The sequence below is a fragment of the Prorops nasuta genome, unplaced genomic scaffold (genome assembly GCF_024137725.1).
Source record: "Prorops nasuta isolate Cenicafe-Biocafe unplaced genomic scaffold, Cenicafe_Pnas_1.2 PNAS00018, whole genome shotgun sequence".
Taxonomy (NCBI): domain Eukaryota; kingdom Metazoa; phylum Arthropoda; class Insecta; order Hymenoptera; family Bethylidae; genus Prorops; species Prorops nasuta.
The window spans coordinates 3,322,724-3,350,023 of record NW_027116815.1 but is presented as its reverse complement, the minus strand read 5'-3'; the positions used below and the strand labels follow the sequence as shown (position 1 = coordinate 3,350,023).

The 27,300-nt window shown below is 42.9% G+C and overlaps 2 protein-coding genes across 6 annotated transcripts in view; one reads left to right on the top strand and one right to left on the bottom strand.

Annotated features, from left to right (window-relative positions):
- The first annotated feature begins 159 nt into the window (after window positions 1-159).
- LOC136780246 (E3 ubiquitin-protein ligase RAD18-like) lies at window positions 160-2,732 on the top strand. 5 transcript variants are annotated; one of them, XM_066738492.1, is made up of 8 exons: window positions 160-201; window positions 577-659; window positions 723-801; window positions 862-1,408; window positions 1,479-1,737; window positions 1,826-1,886; window positions 1,950-2,181; window positions 2,271-2,420. In XM_066738492.1, the coding sequence occupies exons 1-8, from the start codon at window positions 189-191 to the stop codon at window positions 2,284-2,286; spliced, it is 1,290 nt and encodes a 429-aa protein (XP_066594589.1). In that variant the 5' UTR covers window positions 160-188; the 3' UTR covers window positions 2,287-2,420. The 5 variants fall into 5 exon arrangements, with proteins under 5 accessions (XP_066594589.1, XP_066594588.1, XP_066594585.1 ...); XM_066738491.1 differs by having other exon boundaries at window positions 161-201; window positions 2,256-2,420; XM_066738488.1 differs by having other exon boundaries at window positions 165-201; window positions 1,950-2,732.
- Window positions 2,733-2,788: 56 nt separating this feature from the next.
- Window positions 2,789-27,300, bottom strand: part of LOC136780244 (uncharacterized) — a 28,209-nt gene continuing 3,697 nt past the window's right edge. Inside the window, exons 2-13 of the mRNA XM_066738486.1 lie at window positions 23,275-24,963; window positions 8,916-9,384; window positions 8,588-8,824; window positions 8,028-8,479; window positions 6,070-6,263; window positions 5,812-5,988; window positions 5,401-5,726; window positions 5,130-5,290; window positions 4,538-5,026; window positions 4,261-4,436; window positions 4,016-4,165; window positions 2,789-3,940 (exon numbers count right to left, since the gene is read on the bottom strand). Coding sequence (XP_066594583.1) covers window positions 3,821-3,940; window positions 4,016-4,165; window positions 4,261-4,436; window positions 4,538-5,026; window positions 5,130-5,290; window positions 5,401-5,726; window positions 5,812-5,988; window positions 6,070-6,263; window positions 8,028-8,479; window positions 8,588-8,824; window positions 8,916-9,384; window positions 23,275-24,963 — 4,640 coding nt within the window. The 3' untranslated portion in view covers window positions 2,789-3,820. The remainder of the gene's footprint in view (window positions 3,941-4,015; window positions 4,166-4,260; window positions 4,437-4,537; window positions 5,027-5,129; window positions 5,291-5,400; window positions 5,727-5,811; window positions 5,989-6,069; window positions 6,264-8,027; window positions 8,480-8,587; window positions 8,825-8,915; window positions 9,385-23,274; window positions 24,964-27,300) is intronic.

Below are 27,300 nucleotides of genomic sequence, written 5' to 3'. Positions count from 1 at the left end.
AAACTATTAAAAACTTGAGTAAAATATATTAAAGGAATTTTAATTTGGCGCCATCAACACTATTCGGTAGGTAGGGTAGGTAGCTAGTACGGCTAGTCTAGTAGTGTCAGCTGTGTTGAGTCCCTTGAATCGTCGTATCACGTCGTATGCTCGTCGTAACTCATAGTCGTAACCGTCGTAACGTAGAAATGCTAGCTATAGGTAATGTACATACATACATACATACAACATACTGGCACTTGGCAGGCCTGGTTTGGCTTTGGTATGTTGACTGTAGACTCCATTTATTGAAACTTCGAAAGTTGAACGCGGTTACCGTCAGACCGTCACCCGTCACCGTCACCTCAAAACACGCTCACCATGCTCACGTCTTTTCCCCCACTCTTTACTTTACTTATGTTTACATTGTTTATGTGTCAACTATGATTAATTTTTTGTCAATTCTCATTAAATCGCAAGTTTTTCTTTTTTGACTAGCTTATTGATTCTAGTTTCAGTTTTTAATCAATGGGCTGAATTCATCTTTTAAGTGCATTAATAGCATTTAAAGACTAAAGCTTAAAAAATGTTTTACAGGAATATGTGAAAGTACAAGAATAATTTCAATCATATCCTTTTCATTTGCTATCATGTGGCCATTGGATTATATGGAGTTAAAGGTAACTATTTTACCTTTATTTTAATACCTTTCTTTTAATACTTAATACTATTTTTTATTTCAGCGAATCGAAGATCTGTTGACCTGCAGTATATGCTATGAGTTTTTTGAAACTTCCGTAATCACACCGTGCTCTCATAATTGTAAGTTAATCTGAATATAATTGTTAAATGTTTCATTTACTTTTATTTTCACAATTTTAGATTGTTCACTATGCATTAGAAGATATTTACATTATAAAACTCAGTGTCCTGCATGCTTTGAAGATTTATTTGAAAAAGATTTGCGGATCAATAAAACTTTGAATGAAATACTGTTGAGTTATAACATTGTTAAACCTAAATTGCAAAAAGTTTTATTAGAACAGAAAGCGCAAGCAGTACAAAATAAAAATTTTAATTCAACACCAAAATCCTCTTTATCAAATAAAGTACAATTAGATTTGGATATTTCTGTAGCATCCAATTATGAAGATACAAATATATCTTCTGATTCTGCGATTTCATGTAAATCTCTGCCACCAGTATCTAGTGTAGAAGATGTACAAAGAACATTTGATAGCCCTAGTACTAGTTCTGGACTCAAAGTACACTCATTTTTTACTCCAAAATCTAAAAAGAATGATCAAAAGATAATGGAGAAGAAATTTGTTTCTTGTCCAGTTTGCAAAGTGGATGTTGCAGAAACCCATATAAATAAACATCTTGATGATTGCTTGAAAAGAGAATCTGGAGAGTTTAAGCCAGCCAAGTAAGAAAAATTAGTTTTAATTGTTTACAGGGTGCTGTATTTTATTAATTAAATATTTGCTTTATTTCAGGAAAATTGAGAAGAGAAAACCACTTCCTAAATTGGTAGTGAGCTTAATGAAAGATCCAGAGTTACGTAAAAAGCTGAAAGAGTTGGGATTGTCATCTTTGGGAGATAGAAAAACTTTAGAAATGCGTTTGCAAAGGTACATAGTACTTTTTAATTCTGAATGTGACAAGGATAATCCAAGGCCTGTTTCAGAACTTATTAAATCGTGTGAAGATGAAGAAATAATTGAGAAAAAAGTTCAAAAAACCTCTATTATCAATGTCAGTGTTTTTTTTTTTTTTTTTTTTATAAAAATATTGCACTTTTCTAATAATTTTACAGTATATAATGTTTACTATGTTTTTGTAGAAATTGAAAGTGACACGAAATACCAAGGATAATGTAATAGATGAAGCTAGAAAACAATATTGTAAGTTAAACCTTTATGAAATTTTAAAGCAAAATAAAAATAAATTATGTTTTTTTTTTCCAGTGGCTACAAATAAAGATAGTTTTCAAAATTTGATCAGGAATTTAAAAAACTCAAATGTGGTTGAGCAATCTACTAGTAATTTAGTACTTGACCAAAGTATTAAAAGTGACTTGAACAAAGATGAGAAAACTGTGGAGAGAAGTGGAGCTTCTAGTGATAGCCTTGAAAATGTTGGATCTTTTACATATGATCAGTTTCAAGAATCTGATTCTAATTTATGTCCTTTGCAAAGGTATGACTCAAGACTACCTTCAAATATGAATGTGGATTTTAGCATTAATGAGAACACATTTATGGATGAGCTAGACTGCACTGTTACAGAGGAATCTACAATTAATGTAAATAGGATTGATATTTCAAAGGAGGAAGAAAAAATAAGTAATGTTGCTACTGCCACTTTAAATGACTTCTTACCTGATAATTCAAGCACAGAGAACTTTACCTATGTTTCAACTCCTCGTCAAATTTCGAGCAAAAGTGAATTAACAGCAGGAAACGAGAGTTTGCAAAGTGATAATGAGCATTTTATGATTAGACGATCGCTTAGAAAAAGAGATAGAGCATCAGTAAATCAAGCTGATGAAGTTGAGCCGAAGAAGGCGCACAAAACTAGAAAAAAATAAACAATAATTTCATATTAGAATATCAATATGTTAGTATTAATATGTAACCTGTATATAGCATCCAGATGGTATTTATTTTTCCATATATGTAGCTTTTCGATGACATACAAAATTATGTATATTGTTTGAAATGTATTTAATAACTAGAATTTCGTAAATAGCTGATGCATTTGATTCATCTAAAACTAAAATGTTATATGATATTATTTAAGAAGAATAGAAATGTGTTGAGGAACCAATAAATTCGTATATTTCGAGTATCTACAGAGTAATCGTAATTTATTAATATTTAACTTTAAAATAGTTTTCTTTCGTTATTCTTAAATATTATTTAAACACTTTGGTATTGTTTAATATGTATCTCACATTATTTACATGGGTAAATGTATAATAGGTTTACTTGCTTAATAATGGTGATATTCTGCTAATTTTAAAACACCATAGATAGGTATTTCTCTTATATTTATTTGTCTTTTTTCTTTCATAAAACGTGCTTGTTTGTCATCACCTTATTTACGTCTTCCAATCTTATCTCATCTAAGACCATATTTACTGTATTTATTGGAATGAAAATTATTTTAAAGCTGTAGTTTAATGTGTGGATATTCGACCGCACGTATCTTAAGTGCAGTGCTATGGCATCTCTCGAGGTAGTTACTCGATCCTATAAATACTATGATTCAATAAGTTAGAGTTATTTACTTATTTTTACACATTTTTTCTAATCTTTTTAGCAATTTTTTTTTCATTTACTATATATGTACAATAAACACAAATAACATAAGAATATTCGAAAGTCAGACGGACGAAAAACAGATAATTACAGCTTTGGACATATCGATATATTTTCTTAAATCTTAAACATAAGAAAATACTGATTTTTGTTTCACCCATTTAGGAAACATATGGCCCGTGTGCTTAGGACCCATCTGTCATTATACGCAATTATTGCTCCAAGCGACAAACGCGTTAAAAATAATTTGTGTCTCGGTAGCGTAAATTACATTTGTTTGTTTTTTTCCTCTCTATTATAATAAAAACAGTCTTATATAAGTACCACAGAGCCGAAAGTTGGGGCTCGTGTCAGCGGACAGATCGATCTACGTTAGCTTCATTGCTTTTATGCGACAATTAAGAATTTCTCTCCCGTGAAACTCGAGTGAAACGGAGAACAGGTTGAAATTGGAGAAAAATCTATTGGTTAGAATCATCAGATTTATTATTATTAGATCGTAAAATTGACTAGCGTCACGATGCGTTTTCACGCTTCATTTTTCTTATCACTGTAATGCCTATCGAACCTCGTATTTTGCGTAATAAGTCTATTATCTCGCTCGTTGACATATTTTCCACGCTCTCGTCGTTCACCTGAAACGATAGAGAAGAATGGAATTGAAAAACAGCTCCGAGACATTATCGTTAAAACGTTGAAGATTATCATACCATAATCAGTATATCTCCCTGTTTGAGTCTTCCATCCTTGGAAGCAACGCTATCCGGATGAACGACGGAGATAACCGTGTGATTACCATCGGGTTGCAAACTGAATCCTAATCGACTGTTCCAGCCACGGGTCAGTTCTACCATGAACACCTGACAAAAAATCAATAGTGAAACGGGGGCCAAAATGATAGCTAAAATAAGAGAATAAAAACTATAGGATTATTCGAGACAGGTGTGATAAGTACCTCGCTGTCTTGTCCAACAACATCGTGATTGAATACCGAATCGGTTGTATCACGACCAACGTGCTCTTCCTTTTTCTCCTTTGGATCATTCGAGCTCTCGTTCGGAGCGAACATCACACCCTTCCACTTAAGTAAGCCTTTGCTACCAGCTGGATCTTCACGTCCCAGAACCTTGCCTGAAGGTAGAAAGGGGAAATTTAGCATGACGCATCACACGAGGCAAATAATTTCAAGCGCATGAGTCTCGGGTAAGAAGGAGGAAAGGCGTAGATTTTACCTGGTATATCCTGATCGCTGGAATGAGAAACTTTGCTCTTGGCAACTTCGAGGGTGCCGCAGGCCGGATTGGCACTTTGATAAGCAGGATTCTTGTAACTGAAGGCCGAAGTGTCTTGATTGTTAAGAGAGAGAATGGGAGGCATTGACATTGGCTCGCTCGGCAATTCGTTATCATTCTGCTCCACTGATAAGCCGACAGATAAAGCTTTCTCCTCGATGGAGTTACTGGAACCGGAAACGGATGCCTCCTGGTTGTCGCTGGAGCTCAAGTTGAACCGGAAGTGAGGCTTTTCCGTCGGTCCAGAGAGATTCAGGTAGCTCGGACGGGCCGGGGATTTTCCCGCCTCGTCGTACAACGCCGGTGGATTAATTATGTCCGCGTCCGGCGTGTTAACCTGAGAATTCGTAATCTGAGTCTTGACAGAGCACTGATCCGAATCCGAAGTCTCCGCTTGGCTCGCCGTCGATGTCGGTCTCTCCGAGATTTCTATATTATGGAGGAAAAAAAGAGTGGAACCTCGTGGTAACTCGATCGTGTCCGCAAATAAGCCGATAGTGCTTGAGCCGAGAAGGAGCTCGTCGTTAAATACCTGATTGATTATCGATGTTCGGTGATTTAGTAGCGAGTCTTCGTAATCTTCGGGGCGAATGGGAGGAGGTACCGGAAGTTTGATGGCAGCTCGATTCGCTCGACGTACCAGGGGACAATTTACGGACGGCCAAATCGCACAGCATGTCCACAGCCTCTTGCCTGTAAAACCGTTCAGTTTTCGCGATCCGATACATATACACACACATATATATATATATATATATATAAACTTGGAGAATTTATGAAAGAATTGCAGCGAGCGAATTTACCTTAAGCTAGTTCTGGGAGGACGGAGAGGATTATCCGGTTCGGTTGGTGAGAGTGCAGTGACCGGTGTCTGCGCCAAGTCCCGATAAAGTCTCAGCTTAACTTTCGGTCCGCATTGTCTGAGCAAGGCGACAGCTTCCTCGTGGCTCATCGGGGACAATGGAGCACCGTCTACCGCGACGATTTTGTCGCCAGGTCGTATCCTACCATCGCTCAACGCTGGTTCTCTCACCAAAGCTCTCACGTAATGCCCCAATGCACTGCTGTCCGCTTTTCTCAGAGTGAAACCCAAACTACCTCCCACCTTCACCATTTCTATATCGAATTCCTGCAGAGAGCAATAAGCATCATCGTCCGGTGCTCCATCGATACAATTAACTTTGCTATGGAGAGAAATGGTAACTTTTACTCACGCCGCAAGGTTCGATCTGGAGGGGCGGCAGGGGGCTGAGAATTCGCGGAGCTTGAGTCTCGCGACGTGCCGGTGGGGGTGGAGGAGTGCCCGGGGGTGAAACGTTCTTATCGCCAGGAAGACGACAAACTACCAGCTCCACCGTGCTGGCCGATGTACGCAAGACTTCGAGGGCCTCCTGCAACCAGTTGCATTCGTCGATCAATTTACATCATCCCTTTCCATTATTCGCCTCTTAAATTTCCTTATATACACTTACGTAATTGTTCAATCCTGTCAACGGTACTCCATTAGCTGCCAATAGTATGTCGCCTGGTTGCAATTTATTGGAAAGCGCGGCTGGTTGCTGGGGAAACAGTCTTTTCACTCTTACAGGACCTGCCGTTCCACCACCGGAAACGCTCAGACCCAAACCCCGACTGCTCTTCTGCAGCGTTACTCTAAACGTGCTCTCTGTGAAAATAAAAGGAAAAGCTTTATCGATTTATATAGATTTTTCTCTCTCCCTCACTCGGCTCATTTTTCAGCAAAACCAGTTTAGCTGTTTATTTACTCATTTGTTTCTTTTTTTAATCGGGATTCAATGTAGCGTCACGTGAAAGCTTTCCCCATAAATAGCCCAGGCTATTTATAAAGCTGAAAGGATAGTCGACATTCCTATCGTACAAAGTTGGCATTTCCTGTGTGTGGGGAGAGGGGAGGGAGGGGGTTATCCGGGTCGAAAAGTAATTTAATCACGATAGGAGCAAAGTCAGCAGCTCGATGATGAACTATCCGCGGTGTGAAAGTCCATTTACCTGAAATAGAACCGACCATCCGGATTTCCGACTGCTGGTCGCTTCTGCTGTAATATCCAAACTAGAGCGATAACGCTACCAGACCAAATTACGTCCCATCGCTTTACCCCTCCTCCCCTTCTTCTCAACATGGCAAATCGCGTGAGACCGACGAGAAACTTGCCATTTTGCTTGTAAACTTTTCATTTGATTCCAAATGATTTCTCGATTTTCCCCGTACGAGGAGATAGAGGAAATAAATTATAGCCCAGGCCTTGGAGGAGGGGGGATGGAAAAATAAAAAGCAGAAGAGGCACGAGGTAAGAATGGATGGTGGTATTGGTATTAGAAGTTAGTGGCAGAAGAAGTATAGGAGAAGCGAATTGCAAATGAAGTAGAAAGGTGGAGGGGAGATGGGGTGGTAATTTCGCGATCGACGACCTTTCTCGCAAGAAGTTCGTGTCGAAATGAAGGAAAGCCGAGAGACAGAGAAAGAGAGAGAGAGAGAGGGTTGTAAGTAAGCTATGAATAATTTGCCGCAGAAGCGTCGACAATGTTAGGGCTAGTCGCGTGCATCACGAAGGTGCAGCTGCATTAGACTCAGGCTGCAAACTGCAACTCCTTGGAAGAGTCGTTATCGCTGCTATACGCGGAACTCTGAGTAATCCCTATTCACCGTCGAGCCAATTTCTAACTGGTTCCCTTATCTCAAGGTAAACGCCCTCACTGGGAGTCTCCCATGCAAATTTCAGCAACCCTCACCGATTTATTTTTGCCAATTACAATTATCTTCCCATCCCCCTTAATTCTATCAGGCTTCGTTCGGATCGAAACATATTTTCTTCACGTTTCTACGTTTACATGGAAAAAGAGCATCTTCTCCCCCTATTATCCTCATGTATTTGCTCCGCGACGAGGATTCCAGTTCTCCGGTGGCTGTCACGCAGTGACCGAACCGGTGCAAATGCAACTCTCCTTCACTTTCAGCCTTCTTTCACATTGCTATATCACCAAAATCGAAAGATGACAGGTATGAGTAATTAGGGAAAAAGGAGAAAAGCGGAAAATGTGTGTAGGATCTGGGAGGTTTCTTGATAGTTGACATCGGTGAAAATGGGCCAATAGGTGAGACGTATGGAGCACGCACCAGAGTGACCCAGTTGGAAATAAGGCGAGGTCCGTTAACGGTCCAGCGATCAATAGTGCATTCTTGACTTGGAAAATTTACAATGTCACATGGTACCGTCTGGCGATAGAGAGGGCGGCTTGATTCCTTTCTATCTTCGCCCGAGAAATCTATTTTAAGCGTTTGCACCTGTGCTATTGGCTCAAGGACCAAGCCACGCTGTCTTCGACCTTGAGGCGTGCTCTACATTGCAATTTGGCTGATGCGAGAGAGATATGGGAGGAGGGAACGCTGTTGAAAAGACGCGGAGCTTACCGGGGGTGACGGCGGGGAAGGGTCGTCCCGGTAACGAGGGAGGATGCTCGTCCTCGGGGGATCTTTCCGAGGCGTATCCTTGATCCTGCGGCTCTCCAGTAATCTTGCTTAATTTCAAATCGACGCATTTGTTCAACTGTCGATGCTTGACTAGTTCGCAGTCCGGCTTGTGCATCATCCTCAGGACACTGTCGTCCGTTTCAAGGACATTCATGGTTGGTTGGGACTGGGTGATCCTCTCGAAGGTCTTCTCGATGTCGCGAATGCTGGTCTTTCGCTTCGGCAACGTGTCCACCAGATCCAAATTCGAGCTCCTGCCGCATTTGTCGTTCAACGACGTCGCGCGGACGTACTTCTTGGTGTCTGCCACGGTATCGGCGCTCCGGTTCCTCCGCACGGCGTCGAAATTCCCATGACGACATCGCACCAGGTCCAGATCGCTCTGCTGATACCTACGATATCGATTCACCCGTACAGATTTCAATTTTACTCTTTCCAGTAAAGCGCAATTTATAACTCATTTCCACCGAACGAATCGGCTCTTTCAATGGGCCTCTCACCTCCAGGGATCATTCTCGTCGAAGGAATCCTGGGATCCGTGCTTAACGAGATCGAGATTACCGGTTGGACCCCCGTCGGAGAAGTGAACGCCTAACGAGCGTTTCTTGTGCGAATAAGCGCCGCAAAGGTCCTCCGTAATTGCATCCGGCGTGACGTTGTTGTTCTCTCCAGGATCCTGCTCCAGAGAGTCCTTATCGTCCAGGTGGTTCGGCAACGATCCGCAGAATTTGTACCTACTGAATTATACGGAAAATCATATTTTTCTCATTATTCTATGTATGTATATATCGTTACTGATTTACATGGGAAAAACTTTAAGGAATTTACCTCGCCCTGTTGTTGGAGCACGGTGCAAGAATTTTTCCAACGTTGAGTTTCCCCTTGGGTTCGCATAGGTCCCCGGAGGATTGGGTCCTGCGTCCCGTAAGGCCCTTGCCGTTGTGTCGGCTGAGATTCGAGCCCATGTTTCCCTCCTCCTCCTCCTCCTCCCCCTCCTCCTCGTCCTGGATTCCTGGCTTTATCGCATCTTCCGAGCAATTCTTCTTGTTCTTCTCGCTGTGGTCCTCGATGACCTTGCCATTGGTAGGTATCGGAGGAGCGACACGGCTGCGTTTACCCTCGAAACCTACTGGTGCATCCGGACAAAAACCTCGTCGATAGTTGGATGATTTTTCCTCACCGGAAGTTAAACTTCCTCCCTCCTCTTCCTTCCCCTTCAATAATCGCTGACTCGACCAGTCCTCCTGTCCAGCGTTATTACAGAGGTCCAACAAAGTCGAGGACACTTTCACCGCTCCTGCAACAATTATCGTATTGATTTACACTAAAATATTTTTCTCCATTTTTTTTTATATTTTTTCGTACTTCATAATTTCATTGCATAAAAAAATTAAATCGATTCACGTTAAAACAACATTTCCCTATTTCCTGCAGTACATCAGCAGCGTTATCAAATTTTTTCAGGACACTTTCACCGTTCCTTATCCTACGACAATTATATTGATTTACGTTAAAATTATATTATCTACTTTTTTTTATATTTCTTTCAAGCACCAATTTTCGAGAGAATATTACTATCCCCCTTTCATTCCATCTAGCTTTTATCGCTTCTTCCTCCTCTTTACATAATAAGCACGTGTGCAACAGGCATTTCTTCGAACACCAGGCTGTTCTTAGCCAGGCTATACGGGCATGCAAACTAGTGCATGACGGCTTTAAAGTGTGCGAGCTTACAATTGGATTCTCGGAAGAACACGCGAGCATTTGGCGCGAGTCTAAATTATAAACGTGTAATAATAATGAGATGCGTGAAAAAAGAGTGCCGCTACAGCTCCTCCCAGTTTTTCCATTACTCCGCAAAAGAGCATCTCTCGTTCTGTCTAGGAATAAAATCCTTCTTCGCGCTAAATTAAAACGATTTGTCGAACTCGACTCTGCTGAATATTGTAGGGAATAAAGTTTTTCCCGAGCGAAGCGAGTCGGGCGGATAAAGCGGTTTTGGGTGGTGTTGGTATGACGGGGGGTGAATAGGGGAGGAGCGGGGACATCGATCATTCTAATCGCCGGATTAAAAGGACCAATGAAAAAGGTCTTAGGTGAAAATTATATTCGCTCGGTCGAGAATTCTCGATTAACGATTCGCGAAACTCTGACGGCTGCTATCTGTAATCATAGTCGGCTGGTAAATATGCTATATGTATATGTGTATATAGCATGTACACAGCACTTTAGAGTAACAATCAGTACGCGTCAATACTTGTATTGTTATCTGTGTAAATCTTTACGGCGGGACTAGTGTAGGTCGATTATTATTTTTCTCTCTTTTTTTTTCAGTAAACGGAATGTCTTTTAACGCTATCTGGAGCTTATTCTCCGATGGAATGCGGACGATAAATAAGCGGCACACGAAGTGTTGCTCCCAGCAAACCGGTAACTTGACGCAAGATTTCCTTCGTAGCACATACGAAGAAAGAGACTATAGACTCGCGAATGTAAACACGCTTGAAATATTTAGCAGGCATCGCGATAAGTTCACCCTTACTTTCCTCAACTCGGCGCATTCCTCCACATCCGCCTAGCTAGAGTCCCAATACCCTCTTGCACATGTGTGTATATATGCGTCCTCTCACCATACACATTGATGCACTTGTATTACCACTACTAAAGAAAGAAGAAAAAATATAAACAAATCGCCAAATTTGTGTATATCGGTTTTAATCGCTGCCACACGGATTATTTCCACGTGAAATCTTATTGTTTGACCTTGATAAATGTTTAGCCTGGCAGACTCTCGATGCTGTTGTTGTAAATTGGTCGGAACCGTACCGGAAGAAGCGAAGGGAAACTCATTATTCCGTAATGTGTATCCGACGAGGAGTTATTCGACTCGAGAAGTTACTCCTGAAACTACGCCGAAGAGTGCAAGAAATTGCAAAAGCAACTCTCCCGCTATGGCTGATAATTAGAACTGTACAAAGAGAGGAAAAATAATAGGCCTTCTTATGCTCTTTTTTATCTTCGCTATTTAAGACAAACTACGGTGGAAAATTTCATTACGCGCGAGAACTGAGAAAGAGAGACGGGACGAGGCGAGGCGAGGCGAGACGAGACGAGACGAGACGTAGAAAAAAGACCAGAGTTATTAGAAAATTGCACAGCTGGTCGAATTGATATTAGGTAAGAACGTTCCAATTCTCGTTCAAATGCAAACAAGCTTATGTCCTGACAATACGTATCTACAGTTTCAACATAGTGTACAAATCTATCTCGTCTGTACACATTGATCACTCAAGCGAGCGAGCACCACTCTCGTGTTGTTATTAATATCACACGATACTCTTATTTTTGTCGTATCAACATGGTACACAATATAGCCTCACATCGCGAAGACTATTTATATTGCAGGCAGGCTAAATGAAAGCAGTATCCGTCGCATTAAAGGTTTACGTTTATCGAAAACTCAATATGAAAATTCCATCGTGATAAAAAATATTGATGTGGAATATTTGGCGCCGAAAGAAAAATGTGCGGAATGTAATTGGCCGAGCGTACCGTTAGTGGGAGAGAATCGTAGGAGCTGTTTCTCTTGAAATAAGATGTACGCACGCCGATGTTGCCATGGGTCAGCTATTTTGGAACTCAATGACATAGAATCAGCAGAGTGCATTGCCAGGTCGTTGCGAGGAACCAACTCGATTATCTTCGTAATTGCTGGCTAAGCACAACGCTGCTTATCTCCTCCCTTTCCTCCCTGCGTATCTCATCGGGAAGGATTCTCGAGAAAAGCAAACAAAAACCGTAACCGTATCGTTGAGCACTGAAACGTTGCAACCGAGTCCGCAGATATAGATCTTTCGTCGAATTGTCTTATGACGGGAAATTCTGAAGATTCTTCGGAAAGATCCCGAAGGAAAGTGCAGGATGCGGTGGTTCTCGATTATCGACGGATGAGCGAATCGGCCGAAGGTATCCGCAGGAGTAACAAGTATAACGATTGTTCGTTAATCGTTTCAAGCTGATCCGGCTAATTGGCTTAATTTGGCTCGGCGTAAGAAAGGATCGGGCAGTACAATTGTTCTCGTCGCACAGTGGATGGTTCGGCAAGAATGCTTCAATTGGAAGTTGAGTCGAGGAGAGGCCGAGGAATGGCTCAGTGGTCTCTCGGTTCACAGGCACAGCCAGTTGGCACGATGTGACCGACGTGCTCTCGCCATTCGGGAGAAACGGCACATTTCTCACGGGTCGATAGCAGTCACGTACTATCGCCTCTTCGGCCTCGCCAGTCACGGCTCTCGGCTCAGCCTCGACTCGCTTACTCACCAAATTCTTCAAATTGACACTCGACGCGAGTGACTCGCAAAGCGATCGTACGCGACGCAATTAAATTTTTCTCACTTTAGCTGTGACAGAGCGATCGTCGCGTGACAGACGACCAGTCACAGGTGGGCGGTTGCACGCAACGACCGGAGGCAAGGATTTTTCAGCATTTCTCAAAAAGGGCACACGATGTGACAACACAACACGGTACGACACAGTACGCTACGGCACGACGACGACACGTGAGATCGTTGATCCTTCGCGAGAGCCAGCTCGAGAATGCCTGCCTGCAGCCAGTCAGCACAGCGCGGAGTACAGTTGACGATGCCGGCCGGTCTCGACGTTCCCTCGCCGCGATCCCCCCCCCCCCCCTCCCTCTCTCTCTCTTTCTTACTCCCTTACTCTCTTGATCTTTTAGTTCCACCATTCTCTCCCTCTCTCTCTCTCTCTCTCTCGCGTGGTCTCGCTCGACCGTCTGGCCGGCCAACTCTCAGCTGGAACGCGCTCGCTGCTGCTGACGACTCTCCGAGCTTCGAAATGTTCGAAACACCAATCGCCCCGACCTAACCTCCCTGCTTCTCTCTACCTCCACCTCTTTACCCCATCGACTCACGCAGTAAAGCCGCGTGAAACGCATTTTAATGTACGTGCAACGTCCTCGCGACGCTAATTACAATAATTGAAATAAATATTTCTCCTTTTCAAAATGACTCGGTTTCTCAGCGTCGCTTGTTATTCGAGAAGATTCTCGGCAGTGTTTTTTGAAAGGTGACGCTTGATATTTTGCCAGTGAATAGAATAGTGCAAAAATCTCGATATAGAGCATCCGAATTTAGCGCGCAACGCAATTGGAGAATAAGAATGATAATAATAAGAGAACGTAGGGGCAGGAGAGTGGCGTTTGCTTTCCCAATGGTGGTGTTGCAAAATTTTCGTAGCAACGGGTGCAACCAAAGTGAAAACTTGGCTAAACAGACAGAGGGAGAGGGACGAGTGGTGAACCAAGTGCATGCATGCTTCGCGATTCTAGGACAGGCGGTCATGAGAACACAACAGTTCTAGCTTGTACATATAGAGAGGACAAGCACTCCTCCTCCACCTCCTCCTCCTCCTTTTAGCTGACGAGATTCGAATCGCTTCTCATCCCAGTCCTCCCCCGGAAGTGACGGAGGGAGACAGAGAGATGTCAGAGTAATTTAATTAAAAACTATCGGATATCTCGTTAAATCAACGCTTCTGATGCAGTTAATTAAAAAAAAAAAAAAAAAATCAGGGATTATAGTAAATAGAAGGGAAATGATTCGAAGCTTAGACGCGCGGACATTCGCTTAAATTCAATTGCTTCCGAGGCTATTTTCTCGTCACTTTTGACGCACGGAAGATAAGGAGAGGCAAGAATGGAGAACACCTTCCTTCAATGGATTTCGCGTGACGGGGAAAAGTAAATATAGCACAGCCGCCAAACCAGTTTTCTTAAAATAACACGCGGTACTCCCGAGTTACTATATATATATATAGGTACATATTATAACATAATATTGCAGGCATCGATTGCTTTTCATGCCTATACGAGGAAAGAATTAATAGCCTATTTATTATTACAATAAATTAGACGATTATGCCGAATGGAAGAATGAAAAAACTCGCCATCCGGACGGTAATCTTGCGGCGACTAAAGATTTGCGCGTTCGTCGACCTTCCAATTAAAATGTGTATACGGCAGCGAGAGACCTTGGAAAACGCGTTTTCATCTCGATCTTAGATTTGTCATGAAAAATTTATGAATCTTTCGAGGTTTCGGTATTGGAAGTATGCTACAAGGTTAATCGTTAATTATTCCGTCAGAGTCCGTCAGTTCTGGAATTCATTGGTTCGCGTTTGGTAATGCTCGACTGTATACTCAGACTGTACTCCATAAAGAAATTGTCCCGTCTGTTGGTCCGTCCACTTGTGGGAACCGATCTAATTAGCTACAGAGAGATCTATAGATCGTTTCGAAAGCAGAATTGGATCTTGCGGAGTGAGAAGCGAGATCGAAATGGCGAAAGTGACGTAATAAATGAATGAGATGGTAAACGGTATAGATCGATAATAAATTCGCTGGCGCGTGTGTGCGAGCGAATGTTCCATTTGCCAGGGTAATTACAGCATTGTCGTTCGTCCATGCGTAGATCCGTGCATTGTGCCAATCCTCGCAGTGCGCCGGCAGAGAGCAGTTTAGCATCGGGTGCCATCCGCTCATGGCTCTTGGATCGACAAGCTTTCGACAATTGACCTTTATAAGCCGACTCGTCAAGCTTGTCCAGCACGGGCGCGCGATAATTCCGCCGCTTTGAATTTCGTTGATCGAGCGTGATGCTTGTTTGCTTCGGTCTCGCTCTCTCTCTCTCTCTCTCTCTCTCTCTCTCTTTTTCTCTCTCTCTAACTCGCTCTCATTGACCCACCGAAATTATTCCCTTTAGCCACTCCCTGTCTCGTTCCAGTTGACGAACGGTCTCTTCTATAGCAATCGTATCAATTCGTTTGCTTAATTATCATACCCTCCCCCCCCCCCCTCCCTCCTTCTACTCTATAAAGTATAATTTTATCAGTTTCACGCGAGCAACCTTTGTCCCATGGCTCGAAAGTTGGATCTCGAAGTAAAGGACATCCCTTGTCAAGAATTAAGTGTTTAGAAATAGAACTGTTATATATATGTATGTATGTATGTGTGTGTGTATAGGAGCGACAACGGTTTGTTTGATCAATGAAGGGTTCGCGAAGGGATTATTGCTCGGAGGAAAACTTGCGTGGTGTTCCCCGTTTGCATCACGCTATACCCCGTGATCGATAACATTTGTTTGGACTTTGGTTACGTAGCAACACGAGGCTGATGGTGGTGAACGATTCTTTAATTATAAAAAATTTAGTTTTTCGTTAGGTGCAAAGTCGGCTCAACTCGGATCGATTTTTCTACAAATTTAATCACGCGAATCACGTAGAGTTCTCTGTTTGTTTTTCTTCCGCAAGAAATTGGACTGGAAGAATTGCGACTGGTTACAGGGATAATGTTGTTTGGGTTTTTCGCGTGGGAGTTTACTGACCAGGTTAAACTCTCTCGAGCACTTCTCGCTTATCTATCGTACACGTATGTAATATGTATATATGGTATATGGTATGTGCATATATAGTAGCATGATGATGATGTGGAGCACGAGGCAGTCTCTACTTACGATACGCTCCCATTTCACTCGTGAGAAAGGATAAGTAGGACTCGTAAAGGCCGATCCAGAGTAGCATCCATCGCAACCCCCTCCCCCCACCCCTCCTAGGAAATTGCTGCCATCCGTATAAATTCTCAGATCCAAATTTTTATCGAAATTCTCTCCTCCCTTTTATATTTTATAGATAAGACGCTTGTATATACTCCCTTCGAACATTCTCTCAGTATCCCTGTGCGATTAACCTGAAAAGTTTAGTCGACGGATGTAAATCACATACGCAAGTTGATTGGATATTGAGTTTACCCGCAAACTTTAGACGGATATACAATTCGAAATTGATCAACGGGAGCGGAAAACAAAAGGGAAAACGAGAGTTTTGTTTTGTGAATGTTATCTGACCTGCTATAGTTTGCGTGTGCGCGTCTCGTGTTTCTTTTCGCAGAAGAGTAGCTTTTATCACTTTTGACTTCCGGGACGTTAGACAGACCACCAAAGCGACTCTTATGGCACTCTTATCCCATCTCGGTCTCGACTTAAGAGCCTCGCGGGGTCTCGTTAAAACGCTTTTCAGAAAATTCTTTACGCCAGACAAGAACTGATCTTTCACAAAAATCACCCTCGGACGGACTTTCTGGCGTCCGTGCCTCTTCACATCCTCCTCCTTCCCCCCCCCCCTCTCTTGTTTCTCCAATGAAACGTACATCTTCCCACGGCTGCACAATTTTCCATCGCAAAATCTTTCTCTCAGTCGCTTTCCGAAATCTGGAGATCTGAAAACGTCGGGAAAGCTTTTGTACACGAGGATGGAATATTAAAGGGATTCTCTCCCGGACAGAAGCAAAACGCACTGCGCGCTGTAAAAATTGATTCGAGTCTGAGGAGAGAGGGCTGGTATTACGGTAGTGTTATGATCGTGAATAATGGTTGCACTAACGAGTTTAATAGGAAGCCGTTTTATGGCTAACATAAGCGGATGAGAGGGAGAGCGAGCGAGTTTTGCACATAACTGAACGTTAGTTACTCCATGGTATATAGTGGTAGTATAGCTATAAGTCGCTGGTAGAGCAGCGTATGCTAGACAAAGCAGAGCCCCTGGAAGCCCCGGTCATTGGCAAAATAGAACAAAGCTGCGTGCTCCCAAGAGGAAGATTCGCTTTAACGCAAAAAGCTTCGGGAGCAAAATTACAATTTTATCGAGAGATATTCGTCAAGTAAAAATGCTCCTCGAGCACGAAAACTCCAAGATTTCGTACTATATATAAATAGATCGGAGAGTGCAATTTCATATCGTGGCGCGGCGTGGCGCAGCGCTCGGTGAAAACAGTATGGGAAGAAAATGTAGGAGAGAGGAGAGAGCGATAGGGATATATAGGGATAGCATCAATTGCGCGGGGGTGGGGGTTATATTTGGTATGCATATATACATTATATGGAGATCGTTGTGGCGGCTTGGCAATGACTGTGAGACGTAGACCACGCGAGGGGTGGAGGAAGTAGCTTCCACTCACAATAGCGGACGTGCTCGGCAGCGCGCAATCCACCCAACACACTATTTCTCCAAGTTTCTCCAGTCTCTCTCGCGCTTCTTGACTCGTGAATCGACCGTATCTGACAGCCCGACAAACACTGCATTTATAGCAAGCGCGCACGGAATGCCAGAAATCATATTAAATCGTCCATTCGGAAGATTCTTCAATTAAACTATATCTTCCTTGCCATTGTTATATATATATATATATGTACTATAAAAGCTGCAGGGTTTTTTTCTCCTGCCACGATCGAGCGATTCGTCGCTGCGAGATTCGTCAAATATTCCTCGAGGAATGTTTTCGGAATTCTCAACAATGTCAGAATCATCCTAGTTTATTTATACTGGTTTTCGAAGGAGAGAAATGGGAAGATAGTCGAGTCACTGAACCTGCTGCTTCTGATGTCTGTTCGTACCGTTACTATTTAGGGGCGGACTTGTGTGTTGGGGTTGCTTGGGGAAAGCTGCGTATAAGCGAGTGACTCGGTGTGCGTGTGTGTGTGTGTGTGTGTAAGAGAGTCTATGGTCGATTTATATAAGCAGGCAGGTAGACGGCATACCTGCGCCATCCGCGCATATTCCATCCAAGAATTTAAATAAACTCTCCTAAAGGTTCTCGGATAAAGCTCGACGAGTCACGAAATCCTCGAGGTCCGCGGACAGAAGCAACAAAAAATTCCTTCGACGGAAATCTAACGTTTAAAAAAATTTCGGCTTATCCTCCACGTAGCTAAATTTACGACGAGGAAGGCTGATTTTGTGGAATTTTTCCTGCTTTTGTTCCCCTCAAGGTTAGATGGCTCTCGGCGTGTAAATGCTTTGTCAGATAGAAATCGGCGCCTCTGTAACGACTTGTTAATTGCTGCTCGAGGCTAATTAGAGTATTATGTGATTGTGTCTTGAGAAATTCTCTCGACTTTGACCCACGTGAATAGTTGGTTCGATTGTATATACGTGCGTGGAGAGGGAGTAATATTCTCTTACAAAAGACTTAATGTGTTGTTGATGTATATATATATATATATATATAGGGGAAAAAATGTAGTCCATATATAGGCTCGTGGACATTTAAATTTCAATGGAGCTCGATGAGCAGCTACTGTTCATAATTAAATTTTGCACGTGCGCCATCCTCCTTCTTCCGGTATATGATAGAGGCGACCCCATTCCGGACACCAAATCAACTCGACGTGGGCTCATATTGCATTCGCCATTTTGCCAGAGTGCCCAATATATTATACTATATATATGTATACACAGAGAGCTACAGTCATAATCATGCGTCTTTGTGCGGTTAATCTCTGCCCTTGATATTCAATCTTGCACCCTTTCTACTCGACCTATTAGCAATCGCAAGAAAATCCACTCTCCCGGTACACGCTTTATCTCTCACTCTCTCTTATATCACTCTCGGGCTGATCCCTTCTTTACCCCTCCGGGGATCCCTCGTTAATCTGGCGCTTCGATGAATAACCACTCGACCGAAAAGAAATTATTCCTATCCGATAGCTCCCCAAAAATTCACTCCATTTGAATAATGAATTTCCTTGTATTCCTCCTTAATTAATTGCAACTTGCTTTTATCAATCGCAACTCGACCGGATAATCTATTAATTTTCCTCTCCACGAGACTAATTTATCAAGCAGAAAAAAGTCGCCTTTCATTCTCTTCTCTTCGTGCCTTGCGTTAATCGACACTAATTCGTGCAGATAATTTGTTTGCTTCTGGATTATTTTATTTGTACCAGAACATATATACATATATCGTTGCAGATGACGTTGCGACTATCGGTATCGCGTTATTGGCAAGCCGATAATAATTAGCAGGTACACGAAAAATTATTCATCTCTCGCGATGATGTAACGCGTCTGGTGTCAAGGTAACGCGTGATACGAGCGAAGGTCTCTCCGGGGTCCTCGACTAGCAAAGCATCTGCAGTATCATTGCAGTAAACTCGCATGCGGCTGAAGGGAACTTCATTTCCCTGCAGTTATTTTCATTTAAAAACCACCTCGTAACAAAAGCTTCTTTCTTTCTCTGCCATTAAAGCAAAATAGAAGAAAAATATTCCATTAAGCCTGCAGCCCAGTCCCATCTTGAAACTTTCATTTTCTGTATACCTCGCCGCGGTGATGCGCAGCGATTTTATAATGCAAATTAAATTTTATTCTTCCATCTTTCCCGTCGGATTAAAGTATTCTCAACGCCGACTCTCGCTGCTTTTTGCGCCCGAGAGGATTTCTCGTTTGAAATCGATGGGAGATCGATCGACCTCCGGCTAATATCTTCGCAAGGCCAAATTTGTTGTTCGCATTATCTTTTATCACGCAGATGCGCGGGCGCGAGAGCGCTCCAAAACTGGGACGTCGCGTACGTCATTGCTTTTTCTCTTCCATTTCCACGCGCACGGCTAAAAAACCGTCGCTTTCAGTACCTCTCATTGTCCAAGATGCAACAACACCGGCTGCCAGCGATGTCTCCTCGATTAATTATCATCACCCCCGGTGCTATAAAACATCACGCAAGGATGTTACGAAAAATCCCCCATAACGTCGTTAGTTCTCTTGTGGATGAAGAAGAGAGCAAGATATAGGAGGGGGGGGGGGAGGAGGAGGAGGAGGAGTAAAAACAAATTTATGCTCCTCCACGCTTCCCTCTCATTTCCGCGAGCTTAGATCGGAATCGTCGAGGGTTGGAAATTGAGAACTGGGGAGAGACCCAGATTCCAGGATTCGTTAACCCTACGTTCCAGTTTTCGTTTTGGGATAAACAATCCCCGCGACTATAGTAAATCTGCTATTTGTGTCAAAGGATATATTCGAGTCCAGCAAGTTTTCTCAGGATCTGTGCGAAATTCTATAGAACGAGAAACAGATTTCTATAAAAATGCAGAACGAAGGATTCGAAGCTATATATGTATATATATATGTAATACATGCAGATACATCTACTTTCGATAGGTATATATGTATATATAGACAAGATAGCAGGATGTTTACGCTCGGCAAGACTCCTTCGCTACTTGCAACATCCGCGAGGACAAGAAATAAATTTCTAGCAAAATTGGCAATAAACAATCTCGAACGATATACTAGCTTCCACCGGGTAGCCGCAAGGATATTTGCGAAGCACCTATATACTACGCCTTGTCAACGTCGAGAAAAACTTTTCCTCCTCAATGGTATTCCATTAAATTACAAAGCAAAAATATTCTTGACAAATCAGTCAAATTTTTTTCACCTCTCCTTCGCGGTCTCTCGCGTTCAACAATGAGGAACTCATTTTTCTCGGCCAAGGATAGTCGTAACAATGCTTCGACTACTGCGCGATAAATTTAAAAATAGAATGCTCCTATAAATTTCTTTTTTCTCACAAGAAACGATTGAAAAATTTTACGATTGGTTTTACGCTTTATTGACAAAAAGTTTGGAGCGTTTCGATTGAAACGAATTCGATATTGCTCTATACACGTGACTAGATTCAGGATAGAAGTGAGAGGTTTTTGCGTAATATTTCGCAAAACCTGCAGGATCGTTCGCCAATTGCTATAGCGAGGAACTGGACGGTTTTAAAGAGGGACAAAGAGAGAGAGAGAGAGAGAGAGAGAGAGAGTGAGAAGAGGTTGAAGTTACTTACGGAAGGGAAGACGAGTTAAGCAGGAAGTTAGTCCGGAAGTGGTGTCAGTCTTGGTTTCCTGGAGGAGAGTCGAAGCAGGTTGAGGGCGCGAGGTCGCAGGTGCAGCTTTACGATATTTCGTTGCTCGAAGGTCGAAGAAGAAGAAGTGAATGGCAGAGTAGAATTCGGATGGGAATCAGCTGTAATCCTCGTGGCTCTCGGGACCATTCGGGACCGTTCGGAGCCGTGACCCGGTTGGCTATGCTGCTCTGACGCCACTCGATCGCTCGGATGCACTTTGGCCCGCTTTCCCTCTCCTCTCTTCTCCACTCTCTCCCTCCTCTATATATGCATATATATCTTCCTCCCTCTATCTCTTTCTTTCTTTCCTTCACCTGTCTCTCTATTTTCACCTTACAATCTGTCCATACCACTTTTCATCGTCCATAAAGTTTTCTTGAATTTATTTCCAGTCCCCCTTTTCCACTCGAATTCTTCTTCGCATTAGCCTATCGCTCTCTCTCTCTCTCTCTTTCTCTTTGCCGGGGCAATCCTTATCTTATGTTTATCCGTTTCTATTTGCTTTACAGGTTGAGCGCCAGAGTCAGGTGAGTATGAGGCGAGCGAGCACGGAACGATACGCTCGGACGAGCGGCGAGGCAGCAACTGCCAGCTGCAAACTCGCCGGCCACCTAGCAAGGCCACCCCCTCGATAACTTCCCTTCCCCTCCCATCCTTTTCAACCCCTTCCACCCCTCCCCCTTTCTCCTCTCCCACGCCGTCTCACTCAACTTGCTACCCTCTGCACTTGCTCTCTTTCAATCCCCCCCCCCCTTTTCTTCCCTCCCCTCCCCGCCCCTCCCCCTTTGGTACGTACTCACCCCACAACGCCACTCATTCCTGTATATATATACGCTAAACGCCTCCTCCCTCTCTCGCAATCTTGTCATCCTCTCGCAGTTTTTTCTCCTAAAATTTTCCAGCTTTTCATTCTCCTTTTCAGCTACAGGCCGTTTTGTCCTGTTGTTATCAACCTAGACAGATTTAATCGCAGACTCCAGACGAACGCTGAATTATTAACCGAGCACTGCGAGGATTCAAATCGAATGGTTATACGCATCAAGGTCGACCTTAGACCACCCGCTGCTAAGTGCACATGCACCAGACGAGATCTCTAACTCCCTGTCTTTACGATCCTGCGCCGGAGCATCATGGATCTATACACCTCCGCCCCGTATGTACATATGTGTGTGTGAAATAGCGAAATGTTTCCCTTGACATTTCAACCATGGGGAAATTATTGGCCGAATTGTAATATATATCAGGGAATGAGAATAGGTAAATATTCGTCGAATATTGACTTACGCTGCAGCAAAGATATTTGCAGAGGTATATAATTTTGTTGTCTGGGAATAAATCGACGGTATTACGTATATAATCATTGACTTTGCTCGCAAGCATGGATAGCGAGTTGATGAGTGGACACGAGAGCAAAGTTTGTTTTGCGGAAGTCTCGCTTTGAAATAGCGTAACTGGCTTCGCGCCAGATCGGAGCTGTCCGTCTTTCCCTCTGACGTGCCAATACATTTCGCCTCCCTCTATCAACCAGTATCGCAACAAAAAACCTCTCAAACATTGTCAACGCGTCTCTCATCCGAAAAACAAAGTTGCAAAAATGCGGAAAGCACAATATTTTTCAAAGCTTTTATCGAGTCTTCTTTTCGGTCATACTAAGGAGATGTATATATATATATATATATGAAGTTTATGAAAGATTCGAGGTGCTTGGTCAAATTTGTGTTAAACCGGTTCGGTTGATTTTAGATCGGGTGGAAAGTGACCTGGTCTGGATTAGGCGCGCGACGGTGTATTAATCTACACCAGACATTCTCCGTCACATTCACCTTTAAAGAGCCAATAATTGTCTATTTCGTTCAATATTCATAATTCAAACGTCCGGTGCAGCCTGGTGAAAAATAACTGCACGGAAGATTAGTTTGATCGAATTAATAAGCGATCGAGTTGTCGAATATTCGCGTGGGCTAATTCCTATATATTAATTATGAAGCGATATGACTTTGGCTAAGGCTCATTATCCATTAATTAGTCACTCTTTAATTGGAACATTAACTATGGAAGGAGTCTATTAATTGGAGCATTAATTACGCCTGGCTACGCTAATTAGTCTTACAGTGTACTCGATTATAGGCTCCCAGTATACACAAACCGGTAAAGAGGGGGAGGGGAAAAATCGTTAATCTCCTTGCAAAATATTCTACATTTTCAACAATCGGATATTTCTCTCTAATTAATATTTCTAGGTCCGGAGCAGAGTTAAATATATATATTTTCGGAGGCTGCGAACAGCGCCGCTAATTTCTTTGATGAAAACTAAAGAGGAGAAAGAAAACAGTCGTTAACGGAGCAAATAACGAAGGGAAAAAAAGTGAAGAGAGAGAGAGAGAGAGAGGGAGAAAGAGCTAAAGAAGAAAAATAGAAAAATACGAGCACAGTGTGTCTTACCCTCGGGAGTATTCTCCCTCCTCCTACGATATTTGTTTCGCTGCATCTCTTCCGAGTAATTGGACGAGGACGAATCCTCGTATCCTGCCGGAAGTTGGCCCTGAGACATTTCACTCGCCTCCCTTTGCTTTTCCTTTAGCAACTCGTACACCCTCCTAAAATAATCCTTCGCTATGTCCTCGTTCGATTTATCAGAGAGCCAACCCTTTTTCAAATTTTCCTTAGCCCTTGTTTGTCCATTCTGGTTTCCCCTCCCCCCCTTCTCGCTTCCGTCCACGATTTTAAACGTGTTACTCTTCCTCACGTTCGACCTCGAGTATAAATCCTTGTAATCCTCGAACGAGTCACCCTTTATCGAGTTATATCCAAAATCCTGACTGAGATTTTGAATCTCCTGTGCTCCGTTTACTTGAACGCGTGCGACTATCATTGGTTGAAATGTTCCGCATTTTTCCAGCAACAGATAATTCTCTTGCAACGCTGTACTCGGTCTGGATTCCGGATAGGAGCAATTAGGATTGTTCTGGTCGTTCATGAAATACTCCTTAAGTTTTTCACGGTTAAGTTTCTCGTGCTTCTTTCTCTCCTTGTAGTCTCGCCAAGACCTCTGCACGTTGTCCTGGTTGATCCTTCTTGGAGAGCTACCAAGCTCCTCGCTGGTACCAATTTGACCCAGAAGAACGTCGCTCTTGGTCTTTCTATAAAATTTTCGCTTCTCGGTGAACTCGCAAGCTCCGTCGCTGTCCTTTCTAAAGCTCGCAGCTCGTTCCTTTAATTTTCTCCTCGAACTATCCTCCACACTACCCACGTTAGTTTCGCTACGAATTTTCCTCGGTCTGTAATCACTACGCTTTAGCGGGAAGCTTTCGTTATTTGTCTGGATAAAGCTCGGAGGGCGTTCCTTAAATTTCCTCCTCCGTTCCTCCTCGATGGTACCAATATTGGTCTCGCTGCGAATTTTTCTTGGCCTGTAGTCACAAGGAGGTTCGTCCTTGGGGCTACGGAAACTTTCCGCCGGCCATTTTCTCCGCTCGAGGATGCTTCTGATTCTCGCGAGCTTGGTCAATTCAGTACGGATAGCCTCGTTATTGTTTCTGGACGGAGACCGGTGCGGGGACGTCGAGTTCTCATCTAGGTAAGCCTTGACCTTGTTATAGCGAAGAAGAGCGAGTTGCTCCGGACTCTTATCAGCGTCGCTCGGATCCCGAAGGTCCTCCAGTATTTGCCGACGAAGAAAATCACCGGCCGAGTACCTTTTCGGTGCAGTCTCACTGCGGCGGAGGCCCCTCTCCGCCTCCACCCCCGTCGAGTGTCTTTTCCTCCCCCTCCTCTCGGCCCTCGCATCGATACTCACGTCGCTCTTCGACTTCTTCGCGCTGTAAGCAAAGTGACACCCGCCGAATTTCGTGCTAAATCCTTCGAAATTCCGGTTGCCCAGGACTCTCGGCACGGGTGAGGAGGAAATAGGGCTGTGGATGTCACTGCTGCAAGAAGAAGGCCCGGGATCCTCCGAGGGAAATTTTTCCAAGGTCCTCAGACCATTCCTGAAGGATCCTCTGGCTCTTTGAGCGGTTTTTCCAGTGGTCTCCACTAGAACTTTCCCATCCTTGTTCAGCAATTGTATTATTGGTAAGGCATCCGCTGAAGTTGTCAGTTCCCAATCCCAGTGCAACGGCTTGTCAAGCTTCAGTCTCACAACTGGCTCCTCCGATCCGCTTTCCTCCGAAATTTTCTGGGTCGAGGCTATCGCCTTTACCACCTGATTCTTCATAGCGAAAATAATCTCTCACTTCTCATCCCCTTATCGCATAATCTTATTTAAAATTCTTTCAGCCTCGTCGAGAACTTTTTTCCACCTTTACCACCGGCCGATTCTTCATCGTCAAAATAATCTCTCGCTACGTCGCCGATGGTAATCCTATTTGAAAATTCTTTCAGGCAACTCGAACTCCTCCTTACAGCACTAACAGGCTTTTTTTCATTAAACTATTTTCACGTCATCGACCTTATCCACTTATTATCTTAGAATCGCTCTTCTCGCCGAAATATATAAATTTTTATCCGCATTTTACGAGCTGATGCGTCAGTTCGGCAATCGAGCGTTCGCGCAATTGCTAATTTCGTCCTTACGCTCGTTTCTTCGTAAGAAATTATTATGATTTTTTGTTTCTGCACAATCTTGGAATTGCTAATTTTATCCGTAGGCTTATATTTGGATCAAGGAACGACCGCGTCTATTAGTCAAGCGTGGTGAGTCATTTCGCGAATGACTCGCGTCGTCCTACTTTTCGCCGAGTCTGTGCAAACTGATAAGGAAAATCCAGGATTGTGGAAACGCCAAAATATGCACTGTCACTTGCGAAACACTATTCTCTGGCAGCTGAATAGGATTCGAGAGAGCCGACTCTCACTCTCTCTCTTTCGCTCGTATTGCGGAAATCAAACGTCACTTTGACATTTGCCAAAATTAGCTCGTTGAGAAGAAGCTTCTTGTTTCCCTTCTGAAAACTGAAAAATTGTCAATCGCATCTCATAGCTCCGATTGATTTATCGGTGTATAATTGTTCATGCAGGTTTCCCATAAATACTTCTTCTCCCTCTCCTTGTTTACAGCACCAGAAACTTTTTCGCGTAAAAGTTTACGCGTCTTTTCGCGATTCGTGGACAGAATGCATCGTGATTATTGTTGCATCAATGGTTTTTCCCTCGGTTTGTCTTGCTCTCCGAATTTCTGCGATATAATAATTCGATAATGCAGAGTAGCTTTTAATGAAACCTCGATCGATAAATCGACACTGGCGACGCAATCGAATGACTCGAGGTCCGGGGATCGACTGGCTGAGAAGAGGAAGAACACGAATAAAGAGGAAGAGAGAAGAAAATGGCGTCATACTGATCTTAAAATAAATCTTTAGGAATCAGGGTAGGGTGCAGGAATGCTGGCACGTGGAGCGTGTCACGAATTTCCTCTCGCATAAGTTGTTAAAGCTTAATTTTCTCGAGATTAACTTCACCCCCTTAATTTTATCTCCTATCTTCCTCCAACCCCTTGATTTCTCCCTCTGAAAATAACACTCGGAAACCTCTCGCGTTGCGAGAACCATATGGTACGATCCAACGGAACCATCAAAAATATCAGACGTTGATTGAACGGCAAAAAAAGTGTGCGGGTCTCCTGCATCCCATTTCGTTTCTTGAAATTATATTTGCGTAACAATTCCTGCGAGAGTAATGGAGTGAAAAAAACATTTAAAGCGTTGAAGTCATCCGAATTGCGTAACGCTCGAAGCTGCCAAAGAGTGAGCTTTGGCGCGCGCTATTTTTTATCACTAAACATAAGCAAATTATTTAACACACAGGCGATGTCTAAAATTGCAAGGCGTGAGAGTCGATAGGACGTGAGTGAGGGGCGTAATAAGGGGTTTAATAAGGTTTCGTAGAGCATAGAAAATAATAATTTATTTAGCTTTTACTGGATATATATGTATATATATAATAACATACAGCGAGCGATAAAGGATACAAATGATTCTCTCCTTCTTTTTCTTATTCCATCTCTTTTATTTTCGTGCTAAATAAATTTCAGCAAGTACAACAAACTGCATCGGTAAAAAGCTGTCGCTTTTTTATCACTTTAAAAAATCTCGCGCTACGCCTCTTATAAAACGCTAAAAACTTCGCATCAACATTTCTTTTCTATGTATACTGATCGGTTTCTTCTATTTCTCTGAAAATCGTGTTACAAGCGTTCGACCGTTTATCATCGAGAAAGTCACCCAAGAAGGGAAAGAATAATAATTGTTTTCGGACAACGAAAAATTCATCGTTATCCCGGATTACAGTAAATTTCATTGAATAAATGTCTGGGTCAAAGTCGAGATAGAAAGATTCTCACCAACTCTCTAGAATCGAACGATTCTCTCTAAAGCTACCTTGAAATACTTCTATCTAATATTGAACAGCGTTCTTGAAACGTCGCTGTCTTTATTATCGCATTGTAATAATATACTCCGCGTTCCCGTAATT

Bases quoted from the DNA above. Each gene is read 5' to 3' on its own strand.
- LOC136780246 (XM_066738488.1), top strand. The intron at 660-722 runs GTAACTATTTTA...TTTTTATTTCAG, and splicing joins TGGATTATATGGAGTTAAAG to CGAATCGAAGATCTGTTGAC. The intron at 802-861 runs GTAAGTTAATCT...TCACAATTTTAG, and splicing joins CACACCGTGCTCTCATAATT to ATTGTTCACTATGCATTAGA.